This window comes from Sapajus apella, unplaced genomic scaffold (genome assembly GCF_009761245.1).
Source record: "Sapajus apella isolate SASKATOON/1434 unplaced genomic scaffold, GSC_monkey_1.0 scaffold86, whole genome shotgun sequence".
In the NCBI taxonomy this organism is placed as follows: domain Eukaryota; kingdom Metazoa; phylum Chordata; class Mammalia; order Primates; family Cebidae; genus Sapajus; species Sapajus apella.
In genome coordinates, this window is record NW_022437026.1 from 8,011,205 (window position 1) to 8,030,131 (window position 18,927).

Genomic DNA, 18,927 nt, shown 5'->3' on the forward strand with positions numbered 1-18,927 from the left:
CAGCCTCCTGGGTAGCTGGGATTACAGGCACGCGCCACCATGCCCAGCCAATTTTTTTTGTATTTTTAGTAGAGACGGGGTTTCACCATATTGACCAGGATGGTCTCGATCTCTTGACCTCGTGATCCACCTGCCTCGGCCCCCCAAAGTGCTGGGATTACAGGCTTGAGCCACCGCGCCCGGCATATCAACATTCTTATAACCCAACGAAGCCCATGGATATTACACAAAAAACTCGTGTCTACACAGAGTGTGCCAGTTTTAATGATTATGGCAATATATTTAAAGAAAGCACTTTGGGAGGCCAAAACAGGAGGATCACTTGAGCCCAGGAATTCGAGAACAGTTGGGGCAAAATAGGGAGACCCTGTCTCTACGAAAAATTAAAACATCTCTACAATTTTTTTTCTCTCTCGAGACAAAGTCTCGCTCTATTGCCAGGCTGGAGTGCAGTGGTGTAATCTTGGCTCACTGCAACCTCCACCTCCCAGCTTCAAGCGATTCTCCTGCCTCAGAATCCTGAGTAGCTGAGACCACAGGCGTGTACCACCATGCCCAGCTAATTTTTGTGTTTTCAGTAGAAACGGGATTTCACCAATTTGGCTAGGATGGTCTTGATCTATTAACCTCGTGATTCCCCTGCCTCGGCCTCCCAAAGTGCTAGGATTACAGGTGTGTGCCACCGAGCCAGGCTACAAAAATTTTTTAAAATATTTACTTATTTTTATTTATTTATTTTTGATACAGAGTCTCATTCTGTTGCCCAGGTTGGAGTGCAGGGGAACAGTCTCAGCTCACTGCAACCTCTGCCTCCCAGGTTCAAGCGATTCTCCTGCCTCAGCCTCCCAAGTAACTGGGACTACAGGCACCCGCCATCACGTCTGGCTAATTTTTGTACTTTTAGTAGAGGCAGGGTTTTACCATGTTGGTCAGGCTGGTCTCCAACTCCTGACTTCAGCTGATCTGCCCGCCTCAGCCTCCCAAATTGCTGGGATTACAGGCACAAGCCACTGCGCCCAGCCTATAAAAAGTTTAAAAAGTAGCCGGGCATGCTGGCTCACAGCTGTAGTCCCAGCTACTTGGGAGGCTCAAGTGGGAGGACTGCTTGAAACCGGGAGGCAGAGGATGCGGTGAGTGGAGATCACGCCATTTCACTCCAGCCCAGGCAACAAGAGCGAAATTCCATCTCAAGAAAAAAAAAATAAGAAGGGAGGTTTACTGCTGGGCGAGGTGGTTCACACCTGTAATCCTATCACTTTGGGAGGCCAAGGCATGTGGATTGCCTGAGCTCAGGCGTTTAAGACTGGCCTGGGCACTAAAATACAAAATATTAGGTGGGTGTGGTGGCACGTGCCTGTAATCCCAGCTACTCAGGAGGCTGAGACAAGAGAATCGCTTGAACCAGGAGGAGGGGGTTACGGTGAGCCAAGGCTGTGTCACTGCACTATGGCCTGGAAAACAGAGCAAGCCTCAGTCTCAAGAAAAAAAAAAGAGGGGGGAGATTTACTATAATTAAGTCAGAGGGTAATTTTCTCTCAAGAGACTCAAGGAACTACATGTTCCTTCTCCAATCTCAAAAGAAATCTCAGAAGCACTCAGGAGGTAAAGAAGAGAAACACTAAGCCGGGCGCGGTGGCTCATGCCTATAATCCCAGCACTTTGGGAGGCTAAGGCAGGCAGATCACCTGAGGTCAGGAGTTCGAGACCAGCCTGACCAACATGGAGAAACCCTGTCTCTACTAAAAATACAAAATCAGCCGGGCATGGTGGTGCATGCCTGTAATCTCAGCTACTCGGGAGGCTGAGGCAGGAGAATCGCTTGAACCTGGGAGGCCAAGGTTGCAGTGACCCGAGATCGTGCCATTGCACTCCAGCCTGGGCAACAAAAGTGAAACTCCGTCTCAAAATAAATAAATAAATTTAAAGAAAGAAAGAAGAGAGATACTATCAAGTATTAATAATAGTCATGAAACACAGTAGGACTTGAACTCTTGGACCAGAGCTTTGTCTATCTGACCACATCCTTCCATAATGCTACCCCATCCAGGGATAAAGGTGTCATGGAGTCCAGCAGGTGTTTTTGGCAGACAGGTGAAGACCACCATTTCTTTCCCAGAACCACTAATTGATTTTTACTGTTGTTTTTTCAAATAAAGCATGACTTTCTTTTCCCAAGAAAATAACATTCCCTTAACACAACCAATCCTTAGAAAACCATGAAATATACCCATCAAGTTCAATAGCTAGAGAATGGCCTTAGGAATCAAGACTTGTGAATTTTCTCTCTTTTTTTTTTTTTTTTTTTTTTTGAGACAGGGTCTCACTCTGTTGCCCAGGCTGGAGTGCAGTGATACGATCTTGGCTCACTGCAACCTCCACCTCCTGGGTTCAAGCAAGTCTCCTGCCTCAGCCTCCCGAGTAGCTGGGATTACAGGCGCTTGCCAACACACCTGGTTAATTTTTGTATTTCTAGTAGAGATGGGGTTTCACCATGTTGGCCAGGCTGGTCTTGAACTCCTGACCTCAGATGATCCGGCCTCCCAAAGTGCTGGGATTACAGGCGTGAGCCACTGTGCCTGGCCAATATTTGTGGATTCTAATTCTAGGTTGTACATCAGTGGATGACTCTTAACTATCTAAGTGGATGAACGAACTATTTTACTAGGTTTCTATTAGGATGGAGGATGGAAGAGGATAAGCCTTTTGCAAATACGTTTGTAAGGCATATGGTGACGGGATAAAGGCAGCACAAAAAAGAGAAAGGATAAAATGCCCCAAGTGCTCCTAAAAGGAAGAGTTACAGAAATACTTCCACAAGATGAGGACTATTAGCAACAATTAGTGAAAATTACATACGAACTACATAATTACAAAAGGAATTACCCAAAAGTAATAAATCTATAGCCTCCAGCTTAGTAATCATCTACAAGTGGCACCACCACCAACAAAAAAAAAGATGGAAAATAAAAATCAACTTGAATTCAACTACAGAAAGAACTTAGACACTGTTGAGAAACCATTCCAAAACACACAACTGCAGAAAGGCTACCTTAACTGAAGACTTGAAGAAACACAGAAAGTTTTTTTTTTCTCAGTAAGGAAACAAAATCTTTCTCTCAGGTTCTAAAGACATTCAACAAGGGCCATCCCAGTAGGATACGTGACGCATTCCTACTACTATCCACAGACTCTCCCAAGTACAAGTAACTCAGAACGAATGCACCCCAATGTTACTGAGAAACATCATTACACCATACACAAACAGACTAAACAGGACTGCTACCACCCCACAGCTGGCAACCTGGGCCAACAGCTTCTACCCTGGGTACCACTGGACCACTTTACCCTGCATCCCATGGGAGGGACAGCGCTGTGGTTCTCCTTGCCTTGTCTGTTCCACTATAAATGATGGATTTGGGGAATGTGAGGCTAAAATAAATAAGTCTGCAGAAGAAGAGATATGCACCCAATATTTCATCAACAACTTGGCTCAGAAACCCATGAGGCATTTTATAAACTGTCCTGGAACTGATTTTTAAAAGACACCTCGGGGGGCCAGGCACAGTGGCTCATGCCTGTAATCCCAGCACTTTGGGAGGCTGAGGCAGGTAGATCATAAAGTCAGGAGATCGAGACCACCCTGGCTAGCACAGTGAAACGCCGTCTCTACTAAAAGTACAAAAAATTAGCCGGGTGTGATGACAAGTGCCTGCAGTCCCAGCTACTTGGGAGGCTGAGGTTGCAGTGAGCCGCGGAGATCGCACCACTGCGCTCCGGCCTAGGCGACAAGAGGGAGACTCACCTCAAAAAAAAAAAAAAAAAACAAACAAAAAAAACATACCTCTGGGATGATAAGCTCTGAATGCAAACTCTTTTAGGCAGATATGGTGAAGCTCTTCCAAAACTCTTCCACATTGACTTCTAGAGTCTACTCCATACAGTTTTATCCACTTCACTCCAAACTACCCATGAAGCAGTTTTTTTTCCCCTGAAAATTTCATACTGCCACACCAATTTCAAATAACCCTGTGTCACACATTCTAATCACTCCACAGATCCACTTCTAACACTCCACTGAAATATTCAGAATAGGAACTCCATTCTAAACTCGGCCCTGCTTGTTCCAGATACAGGAAAGCAATGCCGTAAGGACTATATTCGCACTTAGGGTCTTTGTGTCCCAAAGCAGAATAAGAATTTCTCCTTTGGACACAAGACAACACTATTCAGTGGCTTCACCTGAGCATTTCACATTTCATTCCTGATGAGCATTAGTGGGAACGGAAACTGATGGGGTTTAGCACTAACTTTTTACACAAAAACTTTCTGGGGACCCTCAAGAGATAATAGAAAAAAGCTGATATTTTCTCCCATACCAAACTTCATCATTACAATTGCTATTAAGTATTCTATCACATTGTGAAAACACACACAGACACACACACACATGGCCCATTTAGTTGTGACCCCCTTCTCCCCCAAAACCAGAAAAGCCATTAACCCTTAAATTATCTTACCCTCTCTCTCTCTTCCTCCTGCCGTCTTATTCCTTCTCCTTTCCAGGGCTCCTGAACTTTCTGTAAACAAATTGTCTAGGTTACAGGGGCCAGGCAGGGTGCAGCCACCAGAGAACTGTGGAGGACCTCAGGAATTCTCTGACTGTCAGCAGTCAGTCTGGAAGGCAGGCAGACCCCCCAACCAGCAATTCAAAGACTAGTGGATATAATAACAGGAGTCTAGTGCCACCCTCTACGTGGATACGAGGGAAATAAATCCAATTCCTAGAAACTAAGACGAACTCTATCACCAGCGTTTGGGTTCCACTCCTAGGCTCAGAGACTGGTCCTTGTTCGTTCCCAGGCCACAGGTAACCAGGGTTCAGGGAACAGAAGAGGTGGAAGAGGAGGAGGGTCTCTGCCTCTGAGGAGTGGCTTCAGAAGGCAAAGCTGAGGGGTGGGGGATGCACAAGCCCTTGTGTCAGGCACTGTGCCAGTTCAGGCCCAGCCACTTCCTCTAGCCTTCCCCCCACTTCTTCGAGGACTTCGCCCCCTGCCTACCCAAGGCCTTGTGCCAAGAAGTACCTCCCTCAGTCTGCACAGTGGTCTATCTCTGGAGACCCCAGCTGTCCCCCCAAAACCTTCGCTCCCCTGAGACAGTTCCTGGGAGCTTTCTCCTGATGTCGCCCCCTACCCCTTTCTCAAAGACCCTTCCTTGGGACGTCCCTCATTCCCCTCCAGGGAGCTGAACTCTGCCACCCACCAGACAGGCACCCGCCCCCTAAACCCCCCCATTCCTTCCCATCGCCCGCTCCTCCATAACCACTTCCGGTTCCGGGACGGACACAGTCACATCGTGGACCCCCCTCCCCGTCCGCTAAGGAAAAGGGGAGGGGGGAGGAGCAGGGAGCTCGGCGCGCGCCGGCTGCAGCGGCGCGAGACTCACCCGGCGGCGACGGCTGCGGCGGCGCCAGAGCCTGAGCCGGAGCGCGGGTGGGGCGGCGTTTGCTGGGAAAGGAGGGAGCCGAGTGGGGTGGGAGGACCAAAAGGGGGCGAGGGAGGGGGGAGAGCGCAAGGCGTACGGCGCGGGCACGCACTTCTGGCGCGAGACAGACCCACACACTCACACGCACGGAACGCGCGCGAGACACCCGCAGGGCGGGGGCGCGAGGCAGTGGGTGGGCCCCCTCCTTGCCTCCCTCCCTCCCCTTGCACTCACCCGGAAGTGGTGCTGCAGTTCTTGCTCCCGCGAACCCCAATTCCTCCACGCCCCCCTCCCTCCCTCCCCCCCACAGACTCAGAGAAGAGCTCTGCGGAGAGAAGGCGGGAGAGCCGGAAACGAAAAGGGGGGAGGGAGGGAAATAGCAATGTTGGGGGGGCGCCAATGGAGAAAGAGGGGAGTGCAAAAGTCGAGTCACTTCCGGGAGTGGCTGGAACACATCCGGCGCCGCTAGCGCTGCGGGATTTTTCAGGGCAGAAGTTATGATAACTCGGGGCGGAAGTAGCTTCTGCCCAGCGACGCGGGTAAAACCCGCGGTGGATGTGACGCCACGGCGGAAGTGAAGGCGGGCTCTGCTAAGGGCAAAAGCTGAACCGGAGGGCTGCCGCCCGGGGCTTCCGGAAGGGACTTCTGGGGAAGTGGGAGGGTGGAAACGCGACAGGTTCATGAATTATGCATCAAGGTAGGAGAGGAGGTGTAGGCTCTTCAGCTGCTGGGACCCCGTTTCTCTTCCCTCTGGGTGGAATAAGCTGATAGAGGAAGTGACCATTATTTTTTCTGATACCCCCAAGAATGTCTTAGTGCTTTGAATATGCGAGAATGGACTAGGACGTGTCCATGTTTTTCTGAGGTTTCTGCTTAGGCTCAGGGTTACAACCTCTCCCAGCCATCAAAATCTGCCTCTCTTGACACATCCCTTACTCTTTTTACTTTCGTCTCTTCTTGTTGCCCATACTCACATATCTATCGCCTTACCCTGTTTTACTTTCAAATACAGCACTCATTACTACCTGATACATTGTTTGCTGTTCACCTCTTCCCACTAAAATACTGGCTACAGGACAGCGAGGACTGAATTGTTCATTGCTGAATCCTCATATCCTGGCACTTAAGTGGTTTGTAAATTCCTGTTGTATAAGTTTGGTTCATTATGAACACCTAATAAGAACCCTTTCAGGAAACCTTCCTTGATTGCTCTGACCTGTAATGGTCCCTTTGCATTCTTACAGCATTTAATGCATACCTTTTATTGATATTTTATTTCCTACATGTGATTCCCCAGCAAGATTGTCAGCTCCTCAGGGAAGAAAATACGCTGCTTTGCTGAGCACATAGTAAATGCTGAATAAATATATGTTGTTTGAATAAATGAATGCTATTAAAAGCGTGCACCGTGACCTGGCCAGAATCCCTCTGGGTCCAGCTCTGAGCAGAACTGTGGTATCTCCTACTAGCGGTAAGAGCCCTTTGCTGAGAAAAATAACTTTTTTTTTGAGATGGAGTCTCGCCCTGTCGCCTAGGCTGGAGTGCATTGGGTGTGATCTTGGCTCACTGCAACCTCCATCTTGTGGGTTCAACCCATTCTCCTGCCTCAGCCTCCTGAGTAGCTGGGATTACAGGCACCCGCCACCAGGCCTGGCTAATTTTTTTGTGTCTTTAGTAGAGATGGGGTTTCACCATGTTGGCAAGGCTGGTCTCGAACTCCTGACCTCATGATCTGCCTGCCTCAGCCTCCCAAAGTGCTGGGATTACAGGTGTGAGCCAACGTGCCAGTCGAAAAATAACTTTAACAGAAATAATTACAATGTCCATTTTACAGATAATGAAAATAAGCCTCTGAAGGTTTAAGTTATTTTTTCCCCACAAGGTCAAAGCAGGAAGGTAACAAAGTACACCTTTAAATATTTAAATAGATGATGCCTCTCTTTGTAATTGTAGTTTGTATCTTTAAGTGTCTGTTCCCTTTATCACATTTTTGGGCTCAGCACCCAATCTCTGTTGACTGAGTAGCAACAGTTGGCAGAATTAGGATCTTAAGGGCTCAGACGCAACCAGACCTAGTGCTGTGTGGATTAGAGATTGCGGATTCAAGAAGCCTTGACATCAGGGGCTGGTATTAAAAGGTGGGAACAAGAAATAGTGGTAATTACTGTACCTCCTCGTTCTCCTCCTGTTCTTTTCCTATTTACATTAACTGAGCCCTTCCCGGGCCTCAGTATCTCTGTCAGCCCTGTTCCTGCCTTTGCTATAAGAAGCAAGTTTCCCATCTACTTGGGAGGCTGAGGCAGGAGCATCACTTGAACCTGAGAGGCGGAGGTTATGGTGAGTTGTGATCACGTCATTGCACTCCAGCCTGGACAACAAGGGCAAAACTCTGTCTCAAAAAAGAAAAAGAAGAAGCAAGTTTCAAGTATTCTGAACTCCTTAGGAAAACGCTTTAGAACAATAAATGTGGGGCGTAGGGGAGGAGGGCTGTTAATTTTAGCCTGGGGTTCTCCAGCTGGCATGCTGTTTCCATCTTGAATCACTTCCACACCCTGAGCTGTGCCTGGGAGATCCCTCCCTCCTCCTGGGGGCTTCCCCATTCCCTGGTTTGGTCTGAGCCACAATGGCAAGCATTCCAGAAAAAATGCTAAGAGAAGCCTGGCTGAGTCATTTGATGCACAGCTCAGGAGGCGAAGAAAGGATGGTGGTATGAGATGCTGGTTCCAGTGGTGCCTGTGATGTGTGACCTCAAAGAACCTTCCAGTTCCCAAAAGGGCAGCATGGCCATTGTTTTGTTCTTGGTTAGTGACTCTGCTGCAGCCTTCTGAGGACCTCCCAAAGCCCCACAGTCTCTGTTTCAACTACAGGAGAGAGAAAAGAGCCTCATGACTTCATGGCTAACATGACAGTGCAATATCGTTTGGGAGGATTCTTTTAATACAGCTCAGAGCTTGGGATGGTCTCCTTCCTTCTCTATCTTTCCTGCCATCTGACTTTCCATGGGGAAAGGAGGACATTTAAGGAGAGGGAACAGGTGAAGATTTCCAGTATCTTGCTGGTGTATTTTAATTTATTTAAATTTACAGAAACGGCGGTCTAATCAGGCAGTGATTAATTCCCTCTTCATTAGGGGCCTTCATGTGTGCCTTCTGCATATGGATGAGCCACGGGTCACACTGTCCCTCTGAGGAGAGATCCTTGCTGAAGGTGAGAGCCCAGTGTGCTCTCTGGCACTTGAGCTCCTTCGCCTTCTGTGCCAGTGCTTCTCTCTTCTCCCCACCCTCAGCTGACAAGGACTAGATTCCTGCCGGGAAGGAAGGGAAGGTTAATGAAGCTTCCTCTCCCACCCTCCTTGGATCTGGATGCTTCCCTTCCGGCCCAGAGCGTCTGCTGTCCACACCTCATCCTGTACCCTCAGGTTCCATCCAGCCCGCTCCCTCCCATCAGCTGCCTGCTGGAATCTCTTCATGTCCCAGTGAGTTGACTCCTCAGAAGCTTATTTGCCTGGCACCTCTGCTTTGAGTTGGTTCATCAATCCTTGGCCCCGCTCTGCATCTTTCCTCTGTAGCAGTCCTTTTCTTAGGGAGTCTGACGCCCTGAATGCACACACTGCTCTAGTCCTGAGAAATACGCTGCCTCCTCCTGGCACTCACCGTTATGTGCTGCACAGGCTCAGCCACACTTCCCTCAGCTCACAGTAAAGCTCCCAACACACCAACACACAGACATTCCTATCCTAGCTTGAAAGATAAACGTATAGGGGCATATACAGTCTAGGGCAGCCTGGGCACCCCCTTTTGCACACTACATCATCCCTATCCTCCCTGGGGCCACCCCATTTCCAGGGAGCAAGTGGGGCACAGATTGGGGGAGGGGGGAGAGATGGGACCTGGGTGGTTACCATGGAAATAGAGCCTAGCAACAGCTGAGAGGCTGATGTGTGGGTTTTCACAGGGCTGTTTCAAGAGCCAAACCTAGAACTGGGGACTCAGAGGTGACTGATCCCAGCTGGGCAGTCTGCATTCCCTCCCCAAACACACCCCTTGATCCTGCCCCCACACTCCTGCAGTGCCTCTCTCAGGGCAGAGTGGGGAAAGCTAATGAGTTAACCACAGGGCTTCTGATTCTGCTCAGCTTTTGGGGGACAGCTGTGGGTGGGGGCAGGTTAGGGAGCAAGGCTGAAAATAAACCAAGCAGGGCAGCTTCTTTCAGATGGCGCCCTCTCATCTTTTCTCCATTGCTCCATTTTTCTCTTCTGCTTTCCCCCTTCTCCCACTGACTCTTACCAGCTCTCTCTTCCTCCTCGTTCCACTTCCTATCCTTCTATGTAATTTTCCTTTTCTACTGTCTCCCTTCTTAGGGTCTCTCTTGACCCTCCTTGGCAAGGAACAAGTGAGCCACAATTTCTATTCTAGTTTCTCTCTTGTACCACTGCTCCTCATCAGGACTGCTCCCTTCCATTTTGTCCCAAGTTAAAGCCCCAATTGGACCCCAACTCCAGGTCAGAGGAGGGCAGGTGACTTAGGTCTGGAGGGGGTCCCCACCTCATCCTGTACCTCCTACTGGCTGCCCACCCCGTCTCCTCCTCTCTACGGGGGTCAGAAGGCAGAATCAGGGGACTTGAGTATCTTGCAAAGGCTTTATTTGAAAATTTTGAAACTTACATCCCACAGTAATTCAAGATGATCACCACAAGAAGAAGAAAGAGATAATACAAAAATATATATCACAGCATAGGAGCCAGGGAAGAGGGCAAGAAGGAAGATGGAAAAGCCAGTGAGAAGTAGGGAAGAACCTGAGGAGGGAAAAGGGCAGGGAGGCAAAAGGAAGGCGTGGAAGGAAGAAGGGAGGAAAGGAGGGGACAGGAGGGAGTCTGGGAAGGGAAGGGGTGGATTTGGAGGCAGAGCTCCGGATGGCCTTGAACCAGCTGACTCCGGTCCCTGGCAGCCTAGGTAGAGTTAGAGAGGCCTGAAGGGAGGCTGGGGAGGACTGGCTCAGGGGGGCTCTGAAGTCCGGAGAATGGCACACACACAGACAGCCAGGACAGACAAGACAAAACGGACTAGAGGAGAAAGGGAAGGGCAAATGGGAGTCCCTTTCTCATGTAGTGCAGCAGGTGACTCCCCAAAACCCATCTCAGAAAACAGATTTTAGCAGTGGGGTAAGGGTGAAGTCTGGGGCCTCACTACCCCCATTCCCATGGGGGAGCCCTCAGGGTGATGCCGGCGCCCTTGGAGACAGAAATACATGGTGTGGAATGGCACAGGACCATGACAGGTGAGGGCACGAGGAGCCCCCAGCTCACCTCCCACCCACCTCGGGAGCCGCATGCAGGGGCTGCGGAAACGAGGTGAGTGGGTGTTCATGAGGGAGAGAGTGAGCACGCCACACAACACCACAACATCAGGCCGGGAAATGCACATGAGAGGTAAAGTGCAGGAAACACTGACTACTGAGTGGCTGAGCTGAGCACGGAATGTGGGAAGGAGAGTGCAAATGTGAGACGACAGGGAGAACGTGAGAGTCAGCTGAGCGGAGCGGTGTGGACTGGGAGAGGGTGCAGGCGCGTGTGCAATGGCCTGTGACGGTGAAGGTGACTGTGCAAGGCTTTCATGTGAGTGCGCAAGGGTGGGGACAGGGACCCAAAGTCACAAATATGTGAGGCCCCCACCTGCAGGAGGGCGAGCAGATAGGATTGCCCATAGGGCCAGGGAGCCTTCCGGGGTGGTGTGCAAGGGTAGGAGCCAGGAGCCCCTGTGGCCCCAGCTCCCCACAGCTGCCCCACCCTCAGTGGGATGGGGGCTGTGCCGGCCCCTTGGCCTCCTGCTTGGCTGCACCCCAACATTGGGGGGCATCACAGATTCACCAGGGGAATCCTGAGAGGAAGAGGGAAAGGGCACAGTCAGGAACCAAGGGGTAGGCCAGACTAGAAGGGGAAGTTCAAGACAAAGAGGGGGAATCAAGGTTAAGAGGGCAGAATTGTCTTAGACAAGGTGGCATGAGAAAAAAACCAAAGAGGGCAGAGTTGGAGTTACGGGCAACAGAGAATAGGACACAGATCCTGAGAGACTGGGAGAAGGAAGGGTTCCTTCCAGAGAGGAGCTGGTCCAGCCCTCTTGGGAGGGCCCGGGGCCAGGCTGGGAAGAAGAGTCAGGGGCTGTGGGAGGCCACGCCTGCCTCCTCGTCACCCCCCCATGGGGCACCCCCACCCCAGCTCTGAAGACCTAGGTCGCCTTCCCTCTGTGCCCTCCCATCCCATTGCCCCTGCCCTCACCGGTTCAACTGGAAGGCTGGAGCCCCCTTGGGGTGGGGCATCCCAGGCCGGGGTCCCCCTCGGGGCTCCTCATGGTCAGGGGTTGGGGTAGGCGAGTCCCCGAAGGCCCCCAGCACAGTGACTCCGGCCGGGGACAGGTCTGTCAGCGGCTGCTGGCTCTCCTCCTGCCTCAGGGCACCTTGCTGCCCTGAGGGTCTGCGTCGCTTCTGGCTGCGGTCCCAGCTGGGGCACCAGAGGGAAAGAGGATCTCTTGTACACTCAAGTAGCCTCCATCCTGGGCCTGTCACCCCCAACCTTGCCCAGTCATTCCCAACATCTTACAGCAGAGAAACTGGCCTCTAACAGGTCCCTCTACTAAATGCCCTGGGACTGTGCCCATAAAACCACTTCCCCTGCCCTCTAGGGGGGCTTGGAAATCTAAACCTCCTTGCCCTCCAAACTTGATCCAGATCCACAGAATTAGAATCCCCTCCTCGCCAACACACAGATTCCCACCACAATGTCCTCTCCCCTGCAGGCCCAGAAGAGTCATTTCTTTCCCTGGCAGGCAGCTGGCCAGTTGAACTAGTTCTAGTTCAAAGCAAGCTAATGACCTGGACACCTGAGTCTAACAATTCTCTCAGTAAAGTGTGAAGGACTGAGTGATCCATTATTAAATGTGTGCAAAGAAAGCTCTTGATTTTTGGCTGGGCGCAGTGGCTCACACTTGTAATCCCAGCACTTTGGGAGGCCGAGGTGGGCGGATCACGAGGTCAAGAGATGGAGGCCATCCTGGCCAACATGGTGAAACCCCGTCTCTACTAAAAATACTAAAATTAGTTGGGCGTGGTGGCGTGCGCCTGTAGTCTCAGCTACTCGGGAGGCTGAGGCAGGAGAACTACTTGAACCCGGGAGGCGGAGGTTACAGTGAGCTGAGATCGCGCCACTGCACTCCAGCCTAGCGCCTGGTGACAGAGAGGAACTCTGTCTCAAAAAAAAAAAAAAAAAAAAAAAAAAAGAAAGCTCTGCATTTTCTCACTCCCCCCAGGCAACCCTAAGAAGGGCTTTGCAGACTGGGTCAGCTTTCTCTGGAAATAGGGCAAGGGAAGTCCACCAAAGCCCCCAGTGCACAGAAATAATTCCCCTGCGCTCCCAATATCCTTGTATTTTCCTGGGAGACACAATCCGCCCTGATTTCTCACTGTCTTCCCCTAGCCAAATCCTTATTATATTTGCCCAAGGCCTGCCTTCATCCACCATTTCCCACCCACCCCCCAGCAAAATTGCCGCTCCTGCGCCTCCTGGCTAGAGCCAAACATTCCAGCCCCATCCACCAGCACCCTCCTTCTCCCAACTTACCAGAACTTGAAGATGATGCCAGTGGCCACGAGAACAATGATGATGGAGATAGTAATTGTGACATAGAGCTGGGGGTCCACACCTGATTGGGGTGGGAAGAAAGTTTTAGGGAGCCCCAAGGTGGTAGGAGCCAAGAGGGCCCAGGGACTTGGCTGTGGACTCTGTCGGCTGGAGTGGCATTGCTGTGGACTCACACTGCCTGACCGTCTGTTCCTCTGAAGCCTCCCTCTTCATTCTTATCAACAGCATTTCCTTGAGTTTTCAGCTCTTTTTCTCCACTGTCCCAAAAGCATTTCACCAAATCTTACATGTATATGTGATGAGGACAAGGCCCCATGATCACAGAGAACCTATCACTATGCCTAGAAACTATGTCTCTGCCGTGGCCCAACTCCCAAACCACCGGCCCTGTTCCTCCATTGGCACTCCCCAAGCCAAGACATCACCTGCGTAGTGCCCTTCATCCATGGCGTTCTCTGCCTGGAATACTCCCACTGTTTTCAAGGTCCAGCTCAAATGTCAATTCTCTGAAGGTGTCCTGATCCCCAGGCAGGAGGAGACTCTCCCTTCTCTCTTTTCCTAAATCATGCTGCGCGTGCCTCTATTAAAGCATTCATTATGTTGACTCCTCTCCATGTACTTTTATATCTGTCTGCTCCAGTGGACCTGAACTCCACGAGGGCGTCTTTATCTCTGCATCCTGTGCCAGTATAGTGCCTGACACATTTGTTGAAGGAACTAACAGACAAGGCCTCTATTCCTGCCCCTTTGTGTCTTCACCCAGCCTCCCCATCCTTCATATCCCTCCCAGCTTTTCCCACTCACCTTCCCCGCGGCCCCCAAACAGGAACGGCCGCAGGGTGGCAGGTGCCTCTCCAAGGATAAGCCCATCTCCATCGCCCCGCATGGAGTCTGAGTTGGGGTGTGGGGTTGCGAGCCCATGAGGGGCTGCAAAACCATAGTCCAGAAATCCAGGATTGGCAGAGCTGGGGTCCCCTCCATCCTCTCGAGACACGGTGGGACCCCACACAATAGCCCAGGGGTACTGGGATGAGGGTGGCCCCTCCTCAAAGCCTGATGGGGTGGCTGGGGGTGCAGTGCCAGGCAGGACTTGCCGACGTGATCTTGGGACCCGGGGGGATCGGCTTGGTGGAGGTGCCCGCTCCCATACGCACACGTGACGTGGGGCTGAGGGGCCTCCCCGGGCACACGGGGGGCGGGCTGGGGCTGGTGGGGTTCGAGGGGAGGAGGAAGAGCCCTGAGCAGGCGGTGGGAGGGGCAGCAACAGCAGTGGCCAGAGAGGGAGGAGGTGGGACAGCAGCAGCGCAGGCCTGCAAGAAGGGAGAGAATGTGGCTGAGACACAGGCCCACTGTGGGCCTACGTGTGGGAAGGGCAGGCTCACATCAGAAATCTCCAGGTGGGCCTGGGGAAAACTCTCGCCTCATTTCCCATTTTCCTAGGGAGGATGGCCCTCAGGAGGGAAGGCCCTGGATGCGTCTAGGAAGGAGTCATGACCCCAGGGAACGTGGTCTCCAAGCTCCCTCTGCTGGGCCAAACTTACCACATCCTGGACTCCATGTCTGAGGTCTTCCTCAGCTGTGACCCAGATTTTCAGCCTTTACTGAGAGAAAAAGGGGGCTGTTACACCCCCAGCCCTGCCCTGTGTGCTTCCCCAGCTAATTCATCCACCAATTCTACCCGCATCTGCCCTCCTAGGCCACCTGGCTGCCAGCTATGCTGCTGCACCCAGGATCCACTGCTGCTTAGCATCCTTTTGGGGGAAAACTCCGGCGTGGTTGCCTGACCAGACCCCAGCCCCATCTACAACTTCTCAGGTCCCTGTTACCTCTCCACCCCAGGGTCTACTCTGGCTTCTCCGGCTTCCTTTCTTCTCACTTCCTCTGCCCACAGCTCCAGGCTTTTCTTGGATCTTAATTTAGAGCCAAGAACCTTGTGATTCCTTGAGCACCTACCGCTAGGGAGGGAGTCTGAGGGTGGGGGGAGGGAAGGGAAAGTCAATCTGAGCGAGCGAGTGTGTGTGTGTGTGCGTGCAGGGGGCCCTTCTAGCCCTCCCACCCCACTGGCAGTGCCAGGTATTTGTCTTATGATTAGGAGTCTGCATCTTCAGCAGAAAGGGAGGAAGAGATGGAGGGATGGAAGGAAAGAGACAGAGAGAGAGAGGTGAGTGGGAGAAAAACTACAGAATGTCATTTTTGCTCTTCATGTTTGATCCTCTAAGTGCATAGGTGCCCTCTGAAAGGAGGTGGAGTCAGGAAGAAGCCACCCCTCAGATGTGGCTCTCCTGGGTAAAGAATCCGGGAAAAATCAGTATGGTTGGTTTTGAAAGAGAAAGGGTATATGTTCTCAGAGCTGAGGGTGGTGGATCCAGAAGGGGCAGGATCCCCAGAGGGAGTGAAGACAGGACAACCCGTGTCCTCTGGATTCTGGGTCTAAATCTGCCCAATGGATCCGGCACGATGGCTCATGCCTGTAATCCCAGCACTTTGGGAGGCCGAGGTGGGCAGATCACCTGAGATCAGGAGCTCAAGACCAGCCTAGCCAACACGGTGAAACCTCGTCTCTACTAAAATACAAAAATTAGCCCGGCGTGGTGGTGGTTGCCAGTAATCCCAGCTGTTCGGGAGGCTGAGGCAAGAGAATCGCTTGAACCTGGGATGCCGAGGTTACAGTGAGCCGAGATCACGCCATTGCATTCCAGTCTGAGCGACAAGAGCGAGACTCCGTCTCAAAAAACAAATTAAAATAAAAACAAAGAAATCTGCCCATTTAATCTTCCAAGAGAACAACAGTGAAATAAGATGGGAACGTCAGGGGAAGGGAATGGGGAAGTGGCAGTGGGAGAGATGGGAAGGGGAGAAGGGCCGGGAGAGGAAAGGCTGGTTAAGAGTAAGACAGGAGGGTGAGGAGGAAGCCGGCCTGGAGTGCGGGGTGAGAGAGAGCAGACAGTCCTGAAAAAGAGTGGACTGGGAAGAGAGAAGGAGAGTGGGTACAGAAGACCTGAATTCTGGAGGCTGCCGAAGGGAGGAAAGGATGGGAGAAAAGGTCGGGGAGGGGAAACGGAGAGGGTGAAGGGGTCACAGGTGCAGGGGAAGAAGGGGCGGGAGGAGAAGGAGAGAGCGGTCCAGGCAGGACAGCCAGAGGAAGGGGAAGGGAGAAGAGGGTGAAGAGCCCAGGATGGGGAGAAAGGAAGTGGAAAAGCAGAGAACATAAATGCTGAAGACAAAATGACATGAGGAAGGGGCCGGGAAACAGAGGCGGGGAGCAGCAAAGATGGAGGAGTTGGGAATTGCTCCCCTAAATGTAAAGGGATGTAGAGACGCCGAAAGAGATAGGGAGGGGGCATGGTGGGAAGAAGGGAGAGAGAGGGGAAGCGAGGAAGGCTGGAGGGAGGGAGCGAGGCGTGTAGAGCGAACCAGTGAAGTGGAGAAGGGCTCCCGGGCGCATCTGTGGCCAGCTGACTCCAGCACTCTCGCCCCTCCGCCTGTGCATTCCCCCCAACCAGCGCCAACCCAGCCCCTGGGCCCCGCACGGCTTCAGCCGCCCCCTCCAGGAAGCCCGCAGTCCCCGGGCTGGCGCGCTACCCCCACCCCTCTCCCCGCTCCTCACCGACCTGTTGTGCGCAGGAGACCAGCTGGGGGTGGGGAGGGAGCCACGGGGTGCGGGAGCCGGGCCCCATCCCCAGCGTGGCCCCCAGGCCACCCATCCTGCAGGCCCGCACTCCGCGCACAGGGCTGGCGAGCGGCGAGAGTGGGGGGAGACCAGGAAAAGGAGGTCGACGAAGGGACTCCGCGGCAGGGAGCGCCGAGAGCAGACTGGGGACCCGAAGCAGGAGGCTGCGCGGAGCCGCCCGCCGAGCCGAGGCGGGATGGAGGCAGCCGCAGGGATGGGGACGGCTGCGCCAGGGAGCGAGGGAGCGAGCCAGGACCGCGGAGGATGGAGAGCTCTTCGGGGAAGGGGCGCCGGGAGGCTGCAGGCTTCGGCCCGGGCGAGGGGCCGCGCCGGGAGGGGCAGCAGGCGAAGGGCGCGGAGCCGCGAAGGGCAGGGCCGGGCTCCCCGCGGGTGGGGGTGTGGGGGTCCCTCTCGCTCACCTGCATGCCTGGCGCGGCGGCGCGACGACTGCGGGCGCTCGGGGCTGCGCGGGGCTGGGGAGCCGCAGGAACGGGCGGGGTGCAGGGCATGGTCGGGAGGTTTGGCCCGCGGCAGGGCGCTGGAGCTGGTGGGGGGCGGGCGCCCGGGGCGCGGGGCGGCGGCGGCGGGAGATGCTCGCCTCGGCTCGGCTCGGCTGGGCTCGGCTGGGCTCGGCGCGGCGGCGGGGACCGCTCCGTCTCCGCCTCCCCCTCCCGCCGGAGGCCACGCGCGTTTTAACCCTCCCGCTGCCGCGCTGCAAGAGTCGCGTCCCGCTCTGTCCGAGATGGAGGGCTGGAGAGGGTGGCGGGGTCCAGTGACCTTCCGGCTCCCTGGGTTCTGATGGCAGGTCTCCTCACCTCCTTCACCCTAACTCTAGGGACACCCATGGTCGCCTCAATCCGTTTCTGAGATTCCGAGTCACTCAATGCTCCGCATTCGCAACTTTGTTTTGTAGAGATGGGGTCTCACTGTGTTGCCCAGGCTGGTCTCCAATGCCTGGGCTCAGGCGATCCCCCCTGCTCAGCTTCCCGAAGTGCTGGGATTATAGGCGTGAGGCACCACTGCCGTCCCCCAACTTTGTTTTGCCCGCTGTGGAAACTGTCTGAGGTCAAAACTGGGGGCCAGGGGTGGAGGGAAGGACTGGGGAGGAAGGACCTTGCACCATCTTCGGATTATCCCCACAGCTCGGTCCCCCATTCCACTCTGGCCCTGCTACCGTGCATTAAGTGGATCAAGTCAAAATTCCTGGGTGTTTCCAGCACTCCTAGGTGCTCTCTGATTTCCTTTTCTAAAGATTTCTATGCCTCAGCCACAGGGGACCTGATGGATGTTCCCGGATGCAAATAAGCTTAACCTGCCTCAGGGCCTTTGCACTTGCTGCTCCCTGTATCTGGAATGCTTTTCCCTGGCTTTTCACAATGACTCACTGTTTTCATTCCAGTCTCACTTAGGTCCAACGCCTTCTGGGAGGTCTTCCCTAAGCTCTCTATCAAAAGGAGGCGCGGTGGCTCAAGCCTGTAATCCCAGCACTTTGGGAGGCCGAGGCAGGTGGATCACGAGGTCAAGAGATCAAGACCATCCTGGTCAACATGGTGAAACCCTGTCTCTACTAAAACTACAAAAAATCAGCTGGGCATGGTGGCGCGTGCCTGTAATCCCAGCTACTCAGGAGGCTGAGGCAGGAGAATTGCCTGAACCCAGGAGGCGGAGGTTGTGGTGAGCCGAGATCGCGCCATTGCACTCCAGCCTGGGTTCAGGCAATTCTCCTGCCTCAGCCTCCTGAGTAGCTGGGAAAACGGAGCCTCCCTGCCCCTTCTCCCACCACCTGGACCCCATCCCTCCATACCACACTGTCCTGTTTTTCCTCAGGGCACTTCTAGGGCACCACACTCCCCTCCTTTCCCTCCAGCCTGACTGGCTGTTCTTAGTCTTCCTCGGGTGACCTCTAAATGTTGGATTCTCCGAGGGCTTAGTCCTTGGCCAGCCATTCTCTCTTTCCACATTCTCTGTCCAGTGATCTCATCCGGTCCCAGGGCTTAAATACTATGTAAATGTCAGTGAGTCCTAAATTTATATCCAAAGCGCCAGACTTATTTATCCAACAACCTACTTGACATCTCCACTTGGATGTCTAATAGCCATGCAAAGCTAATGTGACTAAAATAGATGTCTTGAATTTTCCCAC

The 18,927-nt window shown here is 53.2% G+C and overlaps 2 protein-coding genes across 16 annotated transcripts in view; both read right to left on the reverse strand.

Annotated features, from left to right (window-relative positions):
- Positions 1-6,004, reverse strand: part of ZNF384 (zinc finger protein 384) — a 28,473-nt gene extending 22,469 nt beyond the window's left edge. Inside the window, exons 1-3 of one of the 13 annotated variants that reach the window (XM_032254613.1) lie at positions 5,716-5,788; positions 5,443-5,504; positions 4,518-4,577 (exon numbers count right to left, since the gene is read on the reverse strand). The gene's annotated coding sequence lies outside the window, so the exon portion shown is untranslated. Of the gene's footprint in view, positions 1-4,517; positions 4,578-5,343; positions 5,420-5,442 lie in introns of those variants that run through there. The other 12 variants (XM_032254610.1, XM_032254607.1, XM_032254600.1 and 9 more) reach the window with 12 other exon arrangements.
- A 4,102-nt stretch (positions 6,005-10,106) lies between these two features.
- PIANP (PILR alpha associated neural protein) lies at positions 10,107-17,405 on the reverse strand. Of its 3 annotated transcripts, none has more exons than XM_032254614.1 (6): positions 17,204-17,405; positions 14,656-14,715; positions 13,919-14,424; positions 13,094-13,175; positions 11,756-11,977; positions 10,107-11,357 (listed from the first exon to the last, which is right to left on the reverse strand). In XM_032254614.1, the coding sequence occupies exons 2-6, from the start codon at positions 14,670-14,672 to the stop codon at positions 11,336-11,338; spliced, it is 849 nt and encodes a 282-aa protein (XP_032110505.1). In that variant the 5' UTR covers positions 14,673-14,715; positions 17,204-17,405; the 3' UTR covers positions 10,107-11,335. The 3 variants fall into 3 exon arrangements, with proteins under 3 accessions (XP_032110505.1, XP_032110507.1, XP_032110506.1); XM_032254616.1 differs by lacking the exon at positions 17,204-17,405 and adding an exon at positions 16,726-17,021; XM_032254615.1 differs by lacking the exon at positions 17,204-17,405 and adding an exon at positions 14,941-15,551.
- Between the last annotated feature and the right edge of the window lie 1,522 nt (positions 17,406-18,927).

What these genes read in the sequence shown, in the direction of transcription:
- PIANP (XM_032254614.1), bottom strand. An exon ending in GTTTGGGGGCCGCGGGGAAG is followed by an intron (nt 13,176 to 13,918) that starts GTGAGTGGGAAA and finishes CACCCCAATCAG; the next exon opens with GTGTGGACCCCCAGCTCTAT. An exon ending in CCAGCCTTCCAGTTGAACCG is followed by an intron (nt 11,358 to 11,755) that starts GTGAGGGCAGGG and finishes TCTTCCTCTCAG; the next exon opens with GATTCCCCTGGTGAATCTGT.